Raw genomic sequence first — 21,604 nt, 5'->3', positions numbered from 1 at the left:
TCTGTAAACTTAAAACTGCTTTAAGAAATAAAGTTTATTAACAATTTTTAAAACTTTAGGATTTCTGTAAATCTTTTCACAGCAACACCTAGATTAGTTTTTGATCGAGTAACTGGGAGAGGGTACATATGTACACCAAAGGGTGGGAATCTTGGGGGCCCTCTTAAAACTCTGCCTATCCTACTATCCTATCCTATGCTGTCAACTTGTGGCAATACACTAAAGTTCATGTCCTCTAGACTTGTAAATTGGGCTCCTTTTCTCTTTTTTCTCTTTCCATATATTTCCCTGACTTACTTTAACTACTTCTGTGGTTTCAACTACTTTTTATACAGTGTAAACCCCCAAAAATTGATCTGTCCTACCTACAGATCTCTTCTGATAACCTACCTACAGGTCTCTTCTGAACCCCATACTCATACTTCTGTCCTACCTACAGATCTCTTCTACAGAACTCTTTTGAACCCCATACTCATACTTCTAGCTGCCTCTTCATGATAGCGATTGGAATTTCCAATAGAGACTTAAGGAAAACTCATTAATGCTCCTATACACATACCTAAAATAAGAACATAATTCTCCCTGTCAACTTTTTCTTTGAATGAGATCATCATTTACTCAGTTGCTCAAAACAGAAAATTTAGATTTGCTTGATATTTATTGAAGGCTTAGTACAGATAGGGAATCTCTTAAATTCTTTACAAGTATTAACATTTAATCCTCACAACATCTCTATGGGAAGTGTACTATTATTTGGAAACCTTGGCCAAGAACCTTTCCCAGGGTATTATATCTAGGACAAGCTAGTGCTAGAGAGAAAACTGTCTGGCTCATGATCTAAGCTCTTAACTACTGTTCTATTTTTTCCCCCCAATTCCTTCTTGGTTATTGAATCTGACTAATTATACCTTTGCAGTATCATTCAGAATTATCTCCTTATTTCTAGCTCTGCTATCATGGCCTTGGCTCAGCATCCCATGAAGTACTTCTCTAATCTCCAGACTGGGGTTCCCATCTACACCTCCCATTTATTTAAAATGACCTCTACATTCCAGGCATATCGATCACACTTAAATGGAAGCAAAATTTTTACTGCCCTACTTAAAGTCTTTCTTATCTAAACTTTGTAGCTTGCCATACAAAACCTTTCTCCATCCGATTTCTGCTCATATTTTCTGCCTTGTCCCTTTGTTTATAAGTGAATCTGTGTCATGTCTCCCAGGGTACCCTTTTCTTTATATGTCTATATTCCTTTCAATGCTGTGAGGGCCTTATGAGCAGGAATTCACATAGCATGATACTCAGTATATAAAATAAATTCAATAAATATACACTGAAGAAGCTGTATTTAGAATCTATCTTTCCTTGTTTCAAAATTCCTATTAAAAGGTTACTTCAAGATATTAAATGTATACTTTAATTTTGTGACTGAAAATACCAATATATACCATATAATTCTCTCTATATGGAATAAAGGCTCATGTAGTTAATTACATTGGAAATATTTCTAACTATTGAGATCAGGTCCTGGGGTCTAAGTCTCTATTTCATGCATTACACCAATATTTTGTTCAAAGAGGTGTGCAACCATATTTGTTTGTTTGCAGGTAGCTGGGCCCACAGCAATGATTTTCTACTCCAACTGCTTCATTTCACCCCACCCCCATTTGTTTTGCTGCTAGATAAAACATCTAACAGTAATCCATCTATTAACTATATAGACATCTGACTATAACAACTGAAGGAAAATGGCAGATATCAACGGGATGAACAGGATCACCCAAGTACACTAATGGACTGTAATAAACAGCATTTCCTAATAGCATGATTCAAATGTTCTTTCTCAAGTTACAATTAACTGATACAACTGTCTAGTTTGGGGATATTCCTGCTTTAGCAAAATGAGCAAGGTTAATTTCCTGTGGTTACCATTTTAAAATAATTTCTCACATCAGAAAACTTTCAAGCTTTCCCGGTCTTGCCAAGCTTAATCCCTTCCTTGTTTACACTCCTAATAATTTTCATGTGCTCTTTCTGCTAAAACCCAAGGGTGGACTCCTGACCTCCTTGCTTGAGGTGCGAATGATGCCAGTGTTAGTGACTGTTCTGCGGTTTCCGAAAGCTCCTCCTCCCCAGACCGTGACAATTCTTTGGATGCTGAGGTTGGGAAGCAGGACAGGGGACACTCCTGGGGTGCAGCTCGGAGGGAAGGAAGCCGAATCCTGGGGCTTGAAGAGGCGCGAGGGGATCAGCGTGCAATGCGGAGCGTGGATCTTTTGGACCATCCCGCTGCCGTTCAGCCTGTCCCCTGCTCTGCTCTCCCGCCGGGCTGTCCGGCGCGGGCCGCTGTCCACAGTGGGTGGTACTGAAAGCAAGGAGCGGGCGCGGGGGCGGCGAGGCGGACAGCTCCTCCGAGCGCCCCCCTCCTCGCTCCGCGGCTCCTCCAGCCCTCCCCTCCTCCCGCAGCCATGTTCCACGCGCGGGGAGGGGTGGGGGAAGGAGAGAGGGACGGGGGATCAGGGCGGAGAGAGCCGGCTCTGCCTCGGGGAAGGAGGGGATGAGAGTTGGGGAGAGCAGCGGGAGGAGGAGGAGGAGGAGGCGGCGGCTAGCGAGGAGCCAGCGCTGGGTCCTGCAGTAGGACTCCCAGGAGCCACCATCATGGTGAAGAGGAAGAGCTCCGAAGGCCAGGAGCAGGACAGCGGCCGCGGCATCCCCCTGCCCATCCAGACCTTCCTGTGGCGGCAAACCAGGTGAGGGGCGCAGAGGGCGCGCCGCGGGCCGCCCTGGGCTGGGGGCGCTCCTGGGGCCGCCTGGGTCACCGCCACTGCCACTGCTGCCACTGCTGCTGAGGCCGCGCCACAGCCTGCAGCTCCCTCTCTGGGGCTGGAAAGCAAGCCCTCAGCACCTGCTTAAAAACACGCATTTTAAAAATATTTCCGTGAAGTTTGGCGACAAGCAGATTGGCAGTTGAATAAATATATACATTATTTAGAGGGTGGGAGGGCAGAAAGCCTAGGAAGAGGGGGCGGGGAACTAGGGAAGATAATTATGACTGGTTGTGCTCTTGCGTCCAATTGCCCCTCCATCTCCTGCTGTAATTCCAGGCCGGTGACCTGTTGTTTTTCCAGCTCCTGTTTGGCGAATATCTGCTGTGCCCACTTGTTAACCATTTTTCCTCGGATTCAGCCAATGTAGTCTTCCTGGTTCAAGACCCTGAGAAGGAGGATATTTTATAATTTTATTTTTTCCTGGAAAGACCCGAAACCTATTCCAATAAACAGGAAACAAGATTTCCATTATTATTGTTATTAGTAGTAGTATTATTATTATCAGTATTATTATTTTGGAAATGTACCAAATAACAAATTAGATTCTGGAAATCATAGCCCACAAACTGTGTTCATTTTTAGTTTTTAATATAATTATATACATGAGTAATACACCACTCCTGACCATTGACAATTTAGAATCTGGTTAGGTAGAAGTCTTCAGAATAAGAGTGGATACAGAAAATGTGGAGAGCCACATCTCTTTCATATATGTAATTACACATGTAAAAGCAAATGTCGTCAGCTGTTCAACACCTGCTCATTAACAGGCTATAGGGAGGCATGAGATTTGAGTTTCATAGAACCATGTTTTATTCGTTGAAAAAAAAATGTCATAAAGATGCTAATCATTTTTACTTATAACAAATATCTCTATTAATTTTTCAGTGCATTTTTGAGGCCTAAACTGGGGAAACAATATGAAGCCTCATGTGTGGTATGTGATATTCACCATTTAATGATTATTTCCATATTCTGTGTGGCAATTTCAACCCAAAGAAAGGCATTAAATTGTACTGACTATATAGATTCACTCCGTGTATTAATTCACTCAGTAAATATTATTGAGCACCTACTATGTACTAGGCATAGTTCCACATGACGGGACAGAGCAATAATCAAAACACAGAGTTTGCATTCTGGTGGGAGGAAGTCAAGCCACTGACAAATAAGTAAAATACATAATAAGCCCAGATAGTGATAAGCACTATGAGGAAAAATTAAGTAAGAAAGCAGACTGGAGGCAATGGCAGCTGGGGGAGGAGGTGGATTCCATGTTTAGAGCAGTGGATAGGTAAGGTCACCTGCTAATGTGACTCTTAGACAAAGATGTGAAAAAAAAAGGGGGGGAGGAATGAGTAAGGAGAGAACAGAGGGGAACAGTACATCTAAAGGACCTTAGCCCAGAGGGGATAGGGGTAGAGGAGGAGAAGAAAAGGTGGAGAGATTACAGAAAACCAAGTGGTGAAGGGCCTTGCAGGGCAAGTATAAGAAGTCCAATCCTTAACAAAATAGAGACTGTTCTAGTGGAAGCTAATGAGATGAGTACCTATGAACTACTCAAACAAAGTAATGTGCAATTCTGAACCTTTATGTCTTGTATGTTTGGTGTAAGTCTGAAAATAGATACTGTAAAATAATTATGAAAGTAATGCTACCAGTATTTATACTCTATAGAGTGCACTTGTCCTGAGATTCTAAGGGAATCCCGTATCTCTGAAATTTCCCACTTCACAAATTGAAAACAAAAGCCATGAAATCATGAAGCAAAATTCAAGTGAACTTTTCACGGGTTTCATTAAAATTTGGAGCTCAAATAAAGGTCTTCACATTTCATATATTAAAACCTAAAAGTGGAAACCTACCCATTTGGACATTGCCCTGAATATTTGCCAATAACTACATAGATGACTACATAGTAAGGAGTTCTGAAATGTGTTAGGGATTTTAAAATGATGAAATCCAGGGTGCTGAGTGGCTCTGTTGGTTAAGCATTCGGCTCTTGATTTCGACTCAGGTCACGATCTCACAGTTCATGAGATCAAGCCCCGCATCAGGCTCTGTGCTGACGGTGTGGAGCCTGCTTGGGGTTCTCTCTCTCCCTCTCTCTCTGCCCCTCCCTCACTCCCACTCTCTATCTCTCTCAAAAATAAATAAAAAAAATTTTTTTTAAATGATGAAAGCCAACTAGAGAGTTAAACATACAGGTACACACACTCAAGTGGGAATTTGTTTTGTTGTATCACCTGCACTTCAAAGTTGCCACAAGGATATTTTTAAAATATAAATTTCTAATAAGGACCTTTTAATGAAATTTGTTGTTGTACTTAGCTCAAGGTAGGGTAATTTGACACTTAAAAAACCTCTGGGCCTTCCATAGATCACGCTTACAATTATACTAGCTTAAAATAATCCTAACTTTTCCCTGTTCTTGGCAAAGATATGTCTGACATTTTTAATATAGTCATACAATATAAAATAACTAAGTCACGTAAATAAATAAAAGTATAAAAAACGATGTTCAGGGTTGAAAAAATAATAAAAAACTTATATTAGTAACATTTAAGAAGAAAGTAACATTAAGTACCCAGAGTGCTCTGCTATTATAAAATACAACTCATCCTCTAAAATGTTTTCAACAAGACTGCGTAAATTCTTTATAATCTTTTGATTCCCAACATACTCACCCTTTACTTAATGAATACTTAGATACCTCAGGGCTGAAGAATTTAAAAGCATTTGGATCTGTCTTTATTTAGTTTTTTTTTTTTTTTTAAAGACGGTATCTCTTCTTTTACTCCTTATTTTCCTTTTTTGAGTCAAAAAGTAATTAGATTTCTTTGAAGAATCTCTCCATTAAGCTGTGTCTTTTTCTCTGGTATCCTAATAATATCAATAATACAGCTTGAATACTTGGAACTTGTATTATGATCACTCTAGAGCACACCTCCACAATTTTCTTGATCACTTGTGGCATGAAGCAGCAATCAGGTTCAGTTCATACAAGTCGAATATTTATTAAATTTATTTTAATATTTGGTAGCTCTACTTTCCTTAATGTCTTATAACGATGTCCTCCTCATCCAAACAACAAGCACAACAGAAACTGAGTGGGTCACATTTATTCTGGGATGCTTCACTTTCTGGAAGTATCACTGGACAAGACAGAAGATTTAATAAATGAGCAAAACTTATGGCATATTTCCCTTCTTTTTCTTCTCTCCCTCCCTTTCTTTGTTTATTCAACAGATATATTAAGTATTTTTACAATGACAGGCATTAGGTAAGGAATGTCTTGTGCCAGGTTGTCGGTAGGGACATGGAATAATTCAGGGGCCCCAAAATCAAATTTCTTGAAAGAACTGTATCTTAGTTAACGCTTGTTGAAAATTGACATAAATTCTGCCCTCAAAACACTTTCAGAAAAGACATTTTACTTTGTTCTGCAGTTGTCACAGACCCTTTGGATACCTCAGCAGCATTTTATAAAATATTACTTCCAAGAATTTCATGAGTTAAATGTGTTGTTGCGCTTTTTTTTTTAAGAGGAAGCTTATTTTGGTGGAAAGAAAAATCATTTAATAATTCAAGTCATGTATTTTAAATCAAAAACCTAAAATGGGTAAAAAGAAATTCTCACGGAACCATTATATGTCAACATATACTATGAAATGCTGTGTGAGTGCACCCTCAAATATCTCATCCACTGATTTGCATCTTGTAGTACCTTGGTGTCCATTTTCTCAGCAATCAGGATCTCTAATTCCTTATTTTACATGTTTTTTTCTTCTTTTTTTGGTATCTACAGTCCTTTGAACGAGTGTTGGTAGAGAATAAACTGCATGGCCTTTCTCCAGCCCTCTCTGAAGCCATCCAGAGCATTTCCAGATGGGAGCTGGTACAAGCTGCTTTGCCTCACGTCCTCCACTGCACTGCAACCCTGCTTTCGAACAGGAACAAGTTAGGTTGGTTCTTCTGCATTGCTTCTTCATGGCCTCTGACCATCTACACTCATGGTAACGACATTTACGGGGCACCTACTATTTTCCCAGGCCCTGTACACACGTGATCTCATTAAATCCTCACAAAAGCCCCCTCCCATTGATACCACCGTGATCTCCATCTTACCAACAAAGAAACTGTCACTCTTGCCTTAAAATTTTTAATTATTTTCCAATATATGTGAATATATTTTCCTTTTAAGCATTAGAAGATTATAGGGAAGCTAAAGACTATCACCCATCCAAGACGAGTCCCAATCAGATTTGTCTCCTTTACCCTCTCAACTCCCAAAGTGACCCCTTGCACTTTGTAGTACTGAGTGTATGTGCATGCGTGTGCGTAAAATTTCTTCCTCTTTTTTAGATTATTTTACAGATTGCTTTTCTAACATGGTAATATGTCCTAACATCCACCCCATGTTCGCATACATTCTCGACATGCTCTTTTCCATCCAGTTCTTTGCCCTAATTTGGGTTTCTGCTCAAATGTTACCTTTATAGAGGCATTTCTTGATCACACTGTCTAAAGTAGAGTAATCGTTATCTTCAGACCCTTCAGACCCGATGTTCTTAACCACTATGCTGCCTATTTGGGGAGATTATATATATATAACATATATATATATGACTGAAGACATGTGATATTCCTATGACAGTATATTATTCTGTAGGGATTTTAACCAGTTAGAAAGCCCCAAAACAAGAATGAACCCTTCCAGCAGTGGTTGTAAGAGGTACAGAGAAATGCCAGTGTCTCCCAGGAGATCAAGCCACAGAGCAAAGCAAGGATGTTCTTCCCAGACCCAAAGTGGATATCAATTGTTCTGGTGGCAGAGTTGGTCTTAACTCGGCTCTGTGGTTGTCCCCGTGCAGGCCACCAGGATAAACTCGGTGTTGCTGAAACAAAGCTCCTTCACACCCTGCACTGGATGCTCCTGGAGGCCCCCCAGGACTGCAACAGTGAGCGGTTTGGGGGCACAGACCATGGCTCCAGCTGGGGTGGCAGCAGCAGTGCTTTCATCCACCAGGTAGAAAACCAGGGTTCCCCCGGGCAGCCTTGCCAAAGCAGCTCCAATGATGAAGAAGAGAACAACCGAAGGAAGATCTTCCAGAACTCCATGGCTACCGTGGAGCTCTTTGTGTTTCTGTTTGCTCCTCTGGTACACAGGATCAAGGTAAGCAGGGGCTAGTATGAGGCTGAGGGTGGATAGATGTGAGGTGGGCTTCAGATGAGGCTTCCATATTTCCATATTTGGTTGACCAGGTCTTGATACGATCTCACAGCAAGCCAAGACATGGAGAGCTTTATTTTTATATCAAACCACTGGACATTATTTCAAAAACACAATTCTTTGCATATCATTTATCTACTTAAAAATCTTCAGTGGTTCTCCTTCTGTCCCAAGATAATGTCCAAATATTAAACATGGCATATCAAGTCAAGCATGATCCAAAGCTTCAGTTTCTTTTTTAATTTGTCGTTTGCTAGTCCCTACTGGTATCGTCATGACCCAGCTCTGGGAGCCATTCCCTGAATATGCCCTTGCTGTTCACTCTGCTCTCTTTCCTTCCTCTGTTCTTCTCATGATTCCTCAAAGCTTAACTTCAGTGTTATCATTTCCATGAAGTTGTTCCTCTGAAACTCCCCATGTAGACTTAGTCACTATCTCCTTTGTATTTCTCTACAGCACCTTGTAGCTATCTCTATTATAATGCAGATCTAGAGCAGAAGTTTTAAGTGTTTTATATACTGTGGATTTTTTGACAGTGTGATACAAGGTGAGAATTGCTTTTCAAAATATTTCTTAAAGCATAAAATCCAAAACATAGGATTACATGGAAACCAATTGTATTAAAATACAATTATATACAAGTATCCCTTGGATCTGAAAAAGATTATCATTTGAAATTACTGTGCCACCACTCTCTAGCTGTGTGATCTTGGTGATATTACTTAACGTCTCAGATCCTCCACTGCACACAGTTGTGGATATCTCTAACACAAGGTGAATATATGTGAAGACACAGTACGTTTCCAACACATGGAGAGAAATCAAGATCTATTTGTTATTTCTGTGGATGAATAAATTCCATCTGAGGGCTATGTTAAGAGTTAGGAAGAAAATAATATACTCAAATGTTCTTTAATAGAATATTAGGATCCTGATGAATGGGTGTTCCAAGTTGTGTGTGTGTGTGTGTGTGTGTGTGTGTGTGTGTGTGTGTGTATGTGTATGTATATGTAGGTGATTGTGAGACCACTAACAATCACTATAAGGAGAATGAACTAGTGAGTCTTCACTCATTTTAGTTTTAGTTAAAATTCACTTTCACTTGACTCTGTCCAATTGCTGCTAGGAGTAGAACTGAAATTACCTGTAACTTCCCAAACTGCTTTGCATGCACTGGCCACATTTCCCATGAGACATACTAAAAATTTTAAATGTTGTAAAATCAAATTAAATTGCTGCTTTAAAAACGTTGGCTTTCCATTTTAAAAAGTCTTTTATGATGGGTACATTTACTAAAAAGCATTACTGTAATTGAGACCATCCCCTGGCCTATGGGACCTGCAGGTCTAGGCCCCTGCCCACCTTCTCAGCCTCATCTCCCTCCATATCAATAGCCTTTTTCTCGTTCACTAACCTCTGAGCTCACTTGAGGCTCACCCTCAAACTCATTCTTGCTTTCAAGTCCGGCACTGGTTTTTCCTTCTGTTGGAAACATTTACCCTCCCCCTCATCCCCTAAATTTTCATATGGCCGTGACCTTCTTATCAATTCACTCACAACTCACATGTCATCACTTCAAAACGAATTTTCCTGGCTACCTTAGTGTCATTAGCACATGACTGTACTTTTTTTTCCCCTCTTAGTACTTATCAGTACCTGAAATTATTTTCTGTGGTTGTTTTCATGTTTCTTGCCCATCACCCTCCTAGAACAGAGTTCTTGAGCAAAGGGACACTGACCATCCAGGTCACACTGTATGGTCTAATAATGAGGTGCCCAATAAATATTTAACAACTGACTCACTGAGTAGACCCAACATATTATCAGAAGCTGATCCAGGTGCCAAGAGTAGCAATTATATGTAGGTACATAGTCCTTAAAATGGAGAAGACAGGAAAGAAGGCTTCTTGAAAAACTGATAGCCCATAGCGGTGACTATCTGTGGAGAAATAGCCCCTGGACTAAAAAATGTGCAAGTGTAGAGGTGACAGGAGTGGCTGTGATGTTATCTGAAGACAAGGCTGAGAGTCCAAGTCCAAGCCCGCATTTGAATCCAGTGCTTGTTGCTTCCTACTCTACGACTTTGAGCAATCGGCTTCTTGAAGCCTCCGTTTTCCCGAGTAAGAATAGTTTTATGGGGCCTCGTGATTAAACCTACGACAGTGCTCCACATTACACACGAAAAGGCATTAACACATGGTTAGTTGCTTTTAGTGCTCGGCATTTTCTTGCCATTAGTATTTTGTATTATTAGCAGGAAGGGAGCCAGATCCTCTTTCAGGGGAGACTTCCGGATAGTTTCTGACTCAAAACCCTCAAGTTTTACTTATGGCCTGGGGTATTTATAAGAAAGTAATTGGAGCATTTATAAGGGAATAAGATGAGGCATATAAAACACTGTACAGCGATTAAATCGTAATAAACAATTATTATTAGCTGTCATTACTAGCATATTATTATTTCATCATTTTATTATTGCTATGAAGGAAATATTATTCCAGATGCTATAGGGAATAAAAAATATTAATAAGTCAATAAATTCTCCATAAGGCCTTTTCCTTCTGAGTGAGGTGTTTGCTTTTTAAAACATATTTAGGAAATGTACAGGCCCTGGATCAGGGTTTCCCAGCCTTGGCATTGTTAGCATTTGGTTCCAGGTAATTCTTTCTTGTAAGACATCATCCTGTGCAGTGTAGGATATCAGTAGCATTTCTGGCCCCTAGTCACCAGATGCCAGTAGCACCTCCTCCCTCTGAGTTGCGACAGCCACAAATGACTCCTTACATTGCCAAATGTCCCCAGTGGGTGCGCAGGGGGTGAGAATTGCCCCTGATTGAAAATCACTACCTTAGGTCTTTCATTTCCCTGCTGGTTATCAGACCCTGTCTGTCCCTACTTTCCTAGCCATTGTGCACCCATGTGAACTGCTCCTCACCAGCACCATTAATGTCCCTTTTCCCTATCCTTCCTTTGCATTCGCCCTTCAAAATTCCAACCCCAGGTCATGACTAAAATCCACTTTTTCTATCCCTGCCCCCAGATACCTGCATGCTCCTCCGGGGGAAAACCACACAACCATCCAGACTGGTGTTTCTACAAAGTTGTAGTCCCCAACCCCTGTGTGCTGCCCCACGTGTCAGTCCTTTTCTTGACTTTACTCCCTCAAGTAGCCAGTCAGCACTTATACAGACAGTGTTGTAGGTTAAGGCTTTTATAGGACATGGTGCTGCAGGAAGTGGGGGAGGCTGAAATCCAATTGAGGTCACTTTCTAACTGGATTCACAGTTTTCTGGCTTGTCTCATAAAATCCAACTTCAACACTAAAGCAATCTATGTAGATCTGACCAAGTCACCGACATGCTTAAAATAATTTGTTAATTTCTTATCCTACAGCCAGTGAAACTCCAGCTCTTTAGTCTGGTAACTGGGCCCTCCGTGACCTGCCTGTATACTTCTGTCTATGAGCTCCAACTGTTTGGAGTCTCCCCAAGAACATAACATGCTTTTTTCCCAGGCCTATTCTCATCCTGGTCCAATACCCTAGAATGTTCTCATGCCCTTCTCTTCTGCCTAGAAAACTCCTACATATCCTTCCCAATTTCATTTAAGATCCATCCCTCTCTTCCTCTATCGTTATAATATTCTACACAGATTTTTATTTTTATTTTTAATTTATTATCATTATTTCTTTATGTGTCAATCTCTCCCATTAGAATCTCAATGGTTTGAGGGTGGGGAGTTATCACTGTACTCTGAATAGCTAACAGAGTATCGCAATTCTGTAGGTATCTAATCAATATTTATTGGGTGCATTAATTCATTAATCAGCAAATAAATCTAATATAAATGACTCATCCTTTTGTAAGACAGTGTATAATCAACTCAATGCACATTTTTCTATTATTTTAATTAAGTTTTTATTTAATTCTAGTATGGTTAACATACACTGTTACATAGGTTTCGGGTATACAATATAGTGATTCAACAATTCCATACATCACTCAATACTCATCACAACAAGTGTACTCCTTAATCCCCATCACCTATTTCACCTCTTCCCCCACCCACCTTCCCTCTGGTAACCATCAGTTTGTTCTCTACAGTTAAGAGTCGGTTTCTTGGTTTATCTCTCTTTTTTTTTTCCTTTGCTCATTTGTTTTGTTTCTTAAATTACACATATGTGTGAAATCATAGGGAATTTGTCTTTCTCTTACTTATTTCACTTAGCGTTATATTCTCTGGCTCCACCCATGTCATAGCACATGGTAAGATTTTATTCTCTTTTATGGCTGAATAATATTCCACTGTATATATCACATCTTCTTTATCCCTTCATCTATTGATGGACACTTGGGCTGCTTCCATAACCTGGCTATTGTAAATTTGTAAATAATTCTGCAAAAATGTAGGGGTGCATGTATCCCTTTGAATTAGTATTTTGTATTTTTGGGGTAAATACCCAGTAGTACAATTACTGGGTCATAGGGTAGTTCTATTTTTAACTTTTTAAGCAACCTCCATACGTTTTCCACAGCAGCTGCACCAGTTTGCATATTTACCAATAGTGTAAGAAGGTTCCTTTTCATCCACATCCTCTCCAACACTTATTTCTTGTGCTTTTTATTTTAACCATTCTGGCAAGTGTGAAGTGACATCTCACTGTAGTCTTGATTTGCATTTCCCTGATGATTAGTGATGTTGAGCATCTTTTCATGTGTCTGTTGACCATCTGGATGTCTTTGGAGAAATGTCTGTTTATGTCTTCTGCCTACTTTTTAATTAGATTGCTTATTTTATGGGTGTTGAGTTTAATAAGTTCTTTATATTTTTGGATACTAACCCTTTATTGGATATGTTATTTGCAAATATCTTCTCCCACTCAGTAGGTGACCTTTTAGTTTGTTGGTTGTTTCCTTCACTGTGTAGAAGCTTTTTATTTTGATGTAGTCCCAATAGTTTGTTTTTGCTTTTATTTCTCTTGCCTCAGGAGACATGTCTAGAAAAATGTTGCTATGCCTGATGTCAGAGAAATTGCTGCTTGTGCTTTCTTCTAGGACTTTTAATGTTTCAGATCCTTAATCCATTTTGGTCATTAATCCATTTTGGGTTTATTTTTGTGTATATGTAAGAAAGTGGTCCAGTTTCGTTCCTTTGCATGTAGCTCTCTAGTTTTCCCAATGTCATTTGTTGAAGAGACTGTCTTATTCTCATTGCATATTCTTTCCTCCTCTGTCAAAGATTAATTGACCATATAATTGTGGGTTTCTTTCTGGGTTTTCTATACTGTTCCATTGATCTGTGTCTCTATTTTTGTGCCAGTTTGAATGCTATAGCTTTGTAGTATAACTTGAAGCCTGGAATTGCGATGCCTCCAGTTTTGTTTTTTCTTTTTCTTTTTCAATCTTTTCAAGGTTGCTTTGGCTATTCAGTGTCTTCTGTGGTCCCATACAAATTTTAGGACCAATTTTGTTTGTTCCAGTTCTGTGAAAAATGCTATTGATATTTTGCAGAGATTGCATTAAATGTGTAGATTGCTTTGGGTAATATAGACATTTTAACAGTATTTATTCTTCCAATCTGTAAGCATGGAATGTCTTTCCATTTTTTGGTATCGTCTTCATTTTCTTTCATCAGTGTTTTATAGTTTTCAGGGTACAAGATTTTCACTTCTTTGCTTAAGTTTATTCCTAGATACTTTATTATTTTGGGTGCAATTGTAAATGAGATTATTATCTTAACTTATGTTTCTGTTGCTTCGTTACCAGTATATAGAAATGCAACAGATTTCTGTACATTGATTCTGTGATTTTAATTTATAACTGCCTCAAATATATTACATGAAACCAATAATCTAAAAATTCTGTCAAATATATTATTTTCAGCTAGATTTAATTTTATTAGTGAAAAATGCTGAGTATTTATTACAACTAAGGAATTTAAATGGGATGTCATGATCTGATCATATTCAATTATGCCTCCAATAAATATTTGTTGAGTGCCTACTCTTTGATAGGCACTCTTAAGAGTGCTTTATTCAGCAGTGAATAAAACAAAATCCAAGCCCTTAAGGAGGTTTTTATAAAATCTGTATGTGTGAAGTAAACAACTTTAAAATGAAATTTAAGATAAGAATAATTTTTAAATTCGATTTCTCTAAACTACTAGTAAGCATATTTAGAATAGTTTCATGCTATCATGGAACAGGCTTTCAGTGAAAGTAAAAAATGCATCTGAAATGTGGGGATTTTGACTCTGCCGGTGTCTATGTCTTCTGGTTTTTCTAAGGACCTTACTAGACTACATGCCCACAGCTGTTTGAATGATACTGTCTTTTCCAGCTATCAACTTTCTGGCCATATGTGTATTCATAGCATTAGATGACCCACAAATGGGGACTCCAGAAGAAAAATTAGAGTCCCAGAATTTATGCATTCAGCCAATTTAAAAGGACTTGCAAAGGAACATAGCAACATAAGAGGAGGCCATATATTTTGCAAGTGTTCAAGTCTGAAGAATGATTAGATTTAATTGGTGCTATTTTTGGAATGTAAACTATGCTCCATTAATCAACAAGTATGTATTGATGCTCAAGGAGAAATGTACAGAAGGAAATCTCAATGTGTCTCCATAAATATACAATCTAGTTGGAAATATATCAGATAAAATAATGACAGTAACTATCAGTGAGTGAATCAATTGAGACAATGTTAAAGGCCAGTGTTTCAGTATAAGAGGACTTACCTTCTGATGTAGTGTCCACTAGAGTTTTATTTGTGCCAAGATTACTTATGAGGAACATGGAAAAGGATGGAGTTCCAAAGGTATAAAAACCAGGTCAATTGAGATTTGACTTCCTGCATTTCTGGAGACAAATCAGATAAGCTTTGCTTACGTTTAATCCCCTGCTTGCTGTATCTAACACCACACATAATACTAGGTTCCCTTAACTTCAGACCCTCCTGTCAAGCTGCTTATTCAGTATCTCTAGTTGAATGTCTAACAGGTATCTCAAATTTAACATGTCTGAAACTAGGCTCCCGATATCCCCCAACCTGCTATTTCTTCATCTTGCCTATCTTTGTCAAAGCCAAAAATCTTTGACACCTCTTTCTCTCACCTTCCACTTCCAGTCAGTTCTGTAGACTATATTTTCAAAATGTATCCAGAATCTACCATTCTCATTTTGCCCCCTACCAACACCCTCCTCTAATCATCTTCTACCCTTCCTAAACAGACTCTCTTTCCACCCTTACCCTTTCTCAAACTATTCTTAATAGCCTCAGTAATCGTATCAAACGTACATCCAGTAATGTCATACCACTACTGAGAACCCTCCAGTGGTTCCCCATCTTAGTGACTGCTGAAGCTCTTAGTATGACCTATCAGGCCCTGTATTATTTGGAACTCAATGACTTCTTTGACCTTATTTTCTTTTTCTTCTACTCTTCTGCCATTTACCTGACTCTAGACACAGAGTCTCCTGGCTGTTTCTCAACACACGAGGCATATTTAGGACCTTTGTACTTACTGATTCCTTCTCATGGAATGTTTTTTTCTGAAATTATCTACTTGGCAGTTCCTTCATTCCATTCAGATCCTTTTACTTAAAGCTGCTTTCACAATAAGGGCTTTCCTGGCCATGCTGTCTAAAATATCAACACCTTGCCTGACACATCCCTTTGCCTGCTTTTCTTCTCTTTTGCACCAGGAGAGCAGGAATTTTTGTATGCATTGTTCACTGTTCTAGCCCAGAACTTAGAATAGTAGCAGGTATGCAGTAGGTGGTCTACAAATATTTGTAGAATGAATGTTGACTGAATTTGGCCAAGTGCTTTACATGCTTTTCCTAATACCTCTATAGGGAGTTCTAGATGCTTTCCCATTGTGGGCACTGCTGTAGTGCCAGGATCCTAGTCTATAGCTTACAGAAGAGGCCTTTCTGTATCAATGTGTGGATTTTATCAACCTTTCTAGCTGAAGTTTCCTTTGACACTGAGCCACGGTGATTCACCGTTTTCAGGATGACTTTCCTTTTATTTTATTTTATTTATTTATTTATTTATTTATTTATTTATTTATTTATTTATTTTTTACAATTTCTTCCTACATCTTATCCTTCTAGATCATTGGTCTTCAACCATGGCTACACATGAAAGTCAGCTGAGAACTGAGTGATTCTAATTTAATTGGTCTGGGCAGGGGAGGAAGTGACACCTGGGCCTCCAAAGCTGCCTAGATGATTATAATATGCAAGCTAGGGTTGCAAATCACTGCCCTAAGTGAATCTCTAGGTCTTGGTTGTGTTCATTAATCTGTGATAACATGCTCTGATTCCATCTCTATGTTTTTTTGAGAGAGTGGGTTGTTAATTTATTTTTTTAAACTTTTTATTTTAATTCCAGTCAGTGGCTGAGTTGTTTAAAATGTAATTTCAGAATGTAATATATTTTTATTTACATAATATGAGATTGCATTTTAAATGATGTAACAATGAAGCAGAAAATGTGCTCCTTGGAAGAGAGCTTAAGTTGTAGATAGACTGAATGAGTATGAGTTGTGAGGTCTGTGCAACTCAGCAAGTACTTACTGAGCTCCTATTGTGCACCTAGTTTCTAATACTGTATTAAGCACTGTGATGATGCCGGGTGCTATGGAAGAGGGAGGATATCTGATAGATCCCTGCCCTCCAGGGATTAAAGATTGTTGAGAAACAACATAACAAAACAATATACTAGAAGGGCCTAAATATATGTTCCTGGTTATATGAAATGCAAAAACAAGAGATGGATTGGAGAATTAACAAGTCAAAATAGCCAATATCTGAGAATATTGATTTAAGAGGGAAAGAGAAGGACAATTAAATACTTAAGAGGAATAACAACAATAACCACAAGAGATCTGTCGAGACTCTTAAAATAAACAGGCCTTGATCACTGCTAACACAAAACAGTAATTGTGTTTCATGATTTGCCCAAAGCTGCATTTTAATTTTTAATGTTGCCAAAAGCACACCACTGTGGTTTCCATAGTAATTGTGATGATAACAGGGCTATTGGTTTACCCTAGAAACACTCATCTGAGTGATGGAAGAAGGTCTAGAAGATCAACCCAACGTACCTTGACAATAATCTTGTGAATGATATTAATCATTGCAATGACTGGTCCTTTCAACCAGGTCTTACAAGCCAGTTATTGGACATAGATCTTCTCTTTCCCCAGGAATCGGACCTTACATTCCGACTGGCCAGCGGGCTTGTTATATGGCAGCCCATGTGGGAGCACAGACAGCCCGAAGTCTCTGGCTTCACAGCACTGGTGAAACCCATCAGGAACATCATTACAGGTTCGTAATTTGGATGCCCAGTGGGATGGTCTTAGCAGACTCCCTCATATGCAGGAGTAAGGGTGATGAAATGATTTGCCCTTAAGGAACCAAGAGGAATGAGGTACCTGGATGGCTCAGTCCGTTAAGCAACTGACTCTAGATTTTGGCTGAGGCAATGATCTCACTGTTCATGAGTTTGAGCCCTGCATCAGGCTCTGGGCTGACAGCATGGAGCCTGCTTAAGATTGATTTCCTCTTTCACTCTCTGTCTGCCCTTCCCCACTTCTCTCCCTCTCTCTCAAAATAAATAAATAAACATAAAACAAAACAAAACAAAAGAGCCCAAATGTCTATCAACTGATGAACGGATAAAGAAGATGTGGTGTGTGTGTGTGTGTGTGTGTGTGTGTGTGTGTGTGTGTGTGTAATGGAATATTATTTGGCGATCAAAAAGAATGAAATCTTGCCATTTTCAGCAACGTAGATGGAACTAGAGTATATTATGCTAAGTGAAATAAGTCAGTCAGAGAAAGTCAAATATCATAGGATTTCATTCATATCTGGAATTTAAGATACAAAACAGATGAACATAAGGGAAGGAAAGCAAAACTAATATAAAAACAGAGAAGGAGATAAACCATAAGAAACTCTTAAATACAGAGAACAAACTGAGGGTTGCTGATGGGGTGTTGGGTGGGGGTATGGGGTAAAGGAGTGAAGGGCCTTATGGGGGACACTTGTTGGGATGAGCACTGGGTAGTATATGTAAGTGATGAGTCACTTCATTCTGTTCCTGAAATTATTATTACACTATATGTTAACTAACTTGGATTTAAATTCTAAGAAAGGGAAAGAAGAAAGAAAGAAAGAAAGAAAGAAAGAAAGAAAGAAAGAACAAAAGGAAGGAAGGAAGGAAGAAAGAAAGGAAGGAAGAAAACCAAGAGGAAGAAAATTTCTCTAGAAAGTTATTATGTAAATGCCCTGGGCACAGGTCTCATTTACATATGATGAGAAACTCTAAACCAGGGGCACATGCTACTGAGTTGTGTGGCTTTGGATAAGTCATTTAAACTTCTTATATTTCAGTTTCCTCATGTGTAAAACAAGAGTTAAAATATAATGTTGCTACAACATTCAGGGTTGTTATGAAGAATAAGTGAATTAATTATATATAAAATTGCTTAGAAGAATGCCAGGCACATAGTAAGTAAATAAGCTATTATTATATCTTCATAATCATTATAGTAGACAGAGTCATAGATCCTTAACAATCTTACCTTAGTGCTTATTTGCTATCAAAGCATTTCACTACAGGAATTGTCTAATGAAATAATTTTATTGGTGAATTGTAGAAAGAGTAATAAATGATAGCTTGAAAAGTGCCTGGAAAGCTCAGGCTTCACTCCAGATGTATCACTTACTATGTATGTAACCTAACCTCTCTGAGTGTTTCTAGTTCTTTAAAATGGAGATAATAATACCACCTTATATGGCCTCATAGTGTGGAGTAAATAAGAATCCACATAAAGTACCCATTTTATAGTGAGTGCTTTATAAATTCAATCCTTCTATTCCCAACCAAAATTTTGGCATCAATAATAACATTTAGAAAGAGATAAATTGTGTGGTAAATATATAGAGGCATGATATATATACATCATTTGCTTACTTCCAAGGTTTTTCTACAGACAATGAAATATTACACATGTAAAAAAGCTTTGTAAGGGGAAGGAAGCCATAAACAAGTTTTTACATACTTTCCCCCTATCAAGTAACATACCTTTGCAAGGTACATAGTATGTTAAAGGATTTTCTGAACAAAAGATGGTAACATGCTCATAGTGACAAATCATGTTTGCTTATAGTAATTCACACAAAAGATACAATTTTTCATATAGTGAAAGTAGACTAATTCCAGAATTAATATGTGAACAATACATTAACTAGTGAAATAAATTATAAATTCAAGAGTAACAGTCTGTCATAACATTCAAATAGCAAGGACCTAAAGATGTCATAGCCAGAAGTGATCTACTTAGATTCCCTGGATAGAATGAGGTTAATTTCACAAAATTAAAACAATCTGAGAGTGAAGACAGATGTACAATATTAAAAAACTGAAAACAATAGAAATAAGACAAAGGAAAATAAAATATGCTACAGTAAAACAAAACTATTACTGAAAAAGCCATATCATTATGCTGATTAAGGATTTTTTTCATATTTGTTAAGTCCTATCACTTTCCTTATGAATTAAGAGGTCACTTTACATTTAGGTCATTCTCTCTCTCTCATTAATACATAAACTATCATTTAACAGATGTATTAAAAACTGTTAGGAAATAGTGTCCCTCATGAATCACTGGGGCTGTTCACTCCAACATCCTTTTGCCTTGGGATGATATTCAAAGTGGGTTCTTTTCCCCTCTGCCTGATGCCTGTGGATGTGAAATGGTGCCCAGCATCTGAGGTGAGATTAAACCCAGCTCAGACACGTGGCTAGAAGAAAAAGCAACGACACGTGGGTGGATGACATTCCCTAGGTCTCTTGTTTTGTGACCTTGGTAAATCACTTTCTCGGCATCTGTTTTATTCACAATTCCAATACAGCATGGCCATCGTCACTTCCTACTGTTCCCAATCCTCAGGAAAAATGTAACTGATTTGACTTTTGCCGTAAGGCAAGCTTAAGGTGGTCATAAAAGCACAACCTGGAGCCAGACAGCCTAGGCTGGAAACTTCATGTAAAGGCCAGATGATCTTGGGCAAGTTCAACTTCTTGTGCCTTAGTGTCTTTATCTGTAAAATGAATCTAATAATTTACCGTATGTTATTATTGGGTTATTGTAAAGGTTAAATGAGTTGAGACAGTAGTTCCCCCCTTATCTGTGGTTTTACTTTCTGCGGTCTCAATTACCCATGGTCCAAAAACAGATGATTCGCTCCTCCTGACAAACCGTCAGAAGGTCAGTAGTAGCCTAACACTATGTCACAATGGCTACATCATTCGCCTCACTTCATCTCCTCATGTAGGCATTTTACATCATCCTAAGAAGGGTGAATATGGTACAATAAAGTACTTTAAAAGAGAAAGAGACCACATTTACATAACTTTTATGACAGTATATTGTTAGAATTGTTCTATTTTATTGTTAGTGATTGTTGTTAATCTCTTACTCTGTGTAATTTATAAATTAAACTTCATCATAGGTATGCATGTATAGGAAACAGTATATGTAGGGTTCAGGAGTATCTGCAGTTTCAGGCATCCACTTGGAAAAGACCCCCTGCAGATAAGAGAGGAGCACTGTATATGTAAAGTTCTTTAGTTTTTAAAAAATAAAAGAGAAAGAGAGCAGGGAGGGGCAGAGAGAGAGAGAGGGAGAGAGAGAATCCCAAGCAGGTTCTGCACCATCAGCACAGAGCCCAGTGCGGGGCTCAACCTCACAAACTATGAGGTTATGATCTGAGCCGAAATCAAGAGTTGGATGCTTAACTGACTGATCGACCCAGTCACCCCTGTAAAGTGACTTAAAAAGAATGTGGCAGATATTTGGTACCATATAGATGTTAACCATTATTAAATTTAGTATTGCCAACTTTTTAGCACCAATAGCCTTTTGAGTCAGAGTGAATAGATGAAGAAATCTACATTGTTATGATAACCTAGCAATACTAAGATTTTTTTAATTGGTTATTTGATTTCTTTTATAATATATGCTACTAAATATCTTCTTTCAGAATGACAATGATATGTAAAAATTATTTTTTGAGAAATTATTTAATAAAATGAGCATATTGTAATCTTATAAATTTTGCGATGATATTTCTTCCATCTTTGCAGCTAAGAGAAGCTCTCCTATCAACAGTCAAAGTCAAACCTGTGAATCACCAAATCAAGACCCAAGCCATCAAGAGGTGAGTTTATTGTGATCCTAGGAAGAAATGAGGTGGTCATTCCCTGGATGTGGTGTAGTGTGAAAGATAAGACATGAGTTCTAGAATAATACTACTTGGTTTCAGATCAAGCTCCTACTCCTGAATATAAAACTTTAAGAAGTCTCAACTTTACTATCTGTCAAGTATGGAAAATAATTTTATGCACTTTCCCAGTGTGGGAAGCCTGAAACAAGACAATGCATGACTGGTACTTTATCTTTGTGGCAAGTGTAATCAGCAGTGCTTTATCTCCATGCCTAGTGAATAATCAGGGGTGTT

General features: G+C 38.5%; 1 protein-coding gene across 12 annotated transcripts in view; it reads left to right on the top strand.

Moving 5' to 3' along the window:
• Window positions 1-2,128: 2,128 nt before the first annotated feature.
• The window catches only part of UNC80 (unc-80 subunit of NALCN channel complex), a 230,940-nt gene continuing 211,464 nt past the window's right edge, over window positions 2,129-21,604 (top strand). For 10 of the 12 annotated variants that reach the window (XM_078450930.2, XM_078450929.2, XM_078450927.2 and 7 more), the window contains exons 1-6: window positions 2,129-2,750; window positions 3,717-3,765; window positions 6,637-6,793; window positions 7,703-8,004; window positions 17,281-17,404; window positions 21,231-21,304. In XM_078450930.2, coding sequence (XP_078307056.1) covers window positions 2,155-2,750; window positions 3,717-3,765; window positions 6,637-6,793; window positions 7,703-8,004; window positions 17,281-17,404; window positions 21,231-21,304 — 1,302 coding nt within the window. In that variant the 5' untranslated portion in view covers window positions 2,129-2,154. The remainder of the gene's footprint in view (window positions 2,751-3,716; window positions 3,766-6,636; window positions 6,794-7,702; window positions 8,005-17,280; window positions 17,405-21,230; window positions 21,305-21,604) is intronic. The other 2 variants (XM_078450933.2, XM_078450932.2) reach the window with 1 other exon arrangement.

This window comes from Panthera onca, chromosome C1 (assembly GCF_046562875.1).
Source record: "Panthera onca isolate mPanOnc1 chromosome C1, mPanOnc1 haplotype 2, whole genome shotgun sequence".
Classification (NCBI taxonomy): domain Eukaryota; kingdom Metazoa; phylum Chordata; class Mammalia; order Carnivora; family Felidae; genus Panthera; species Panthera onca.
Note: the sequence above shows the minus strand (reverse complement) of the source record. Positions and strands in the feature narration are given on the sequence as shown.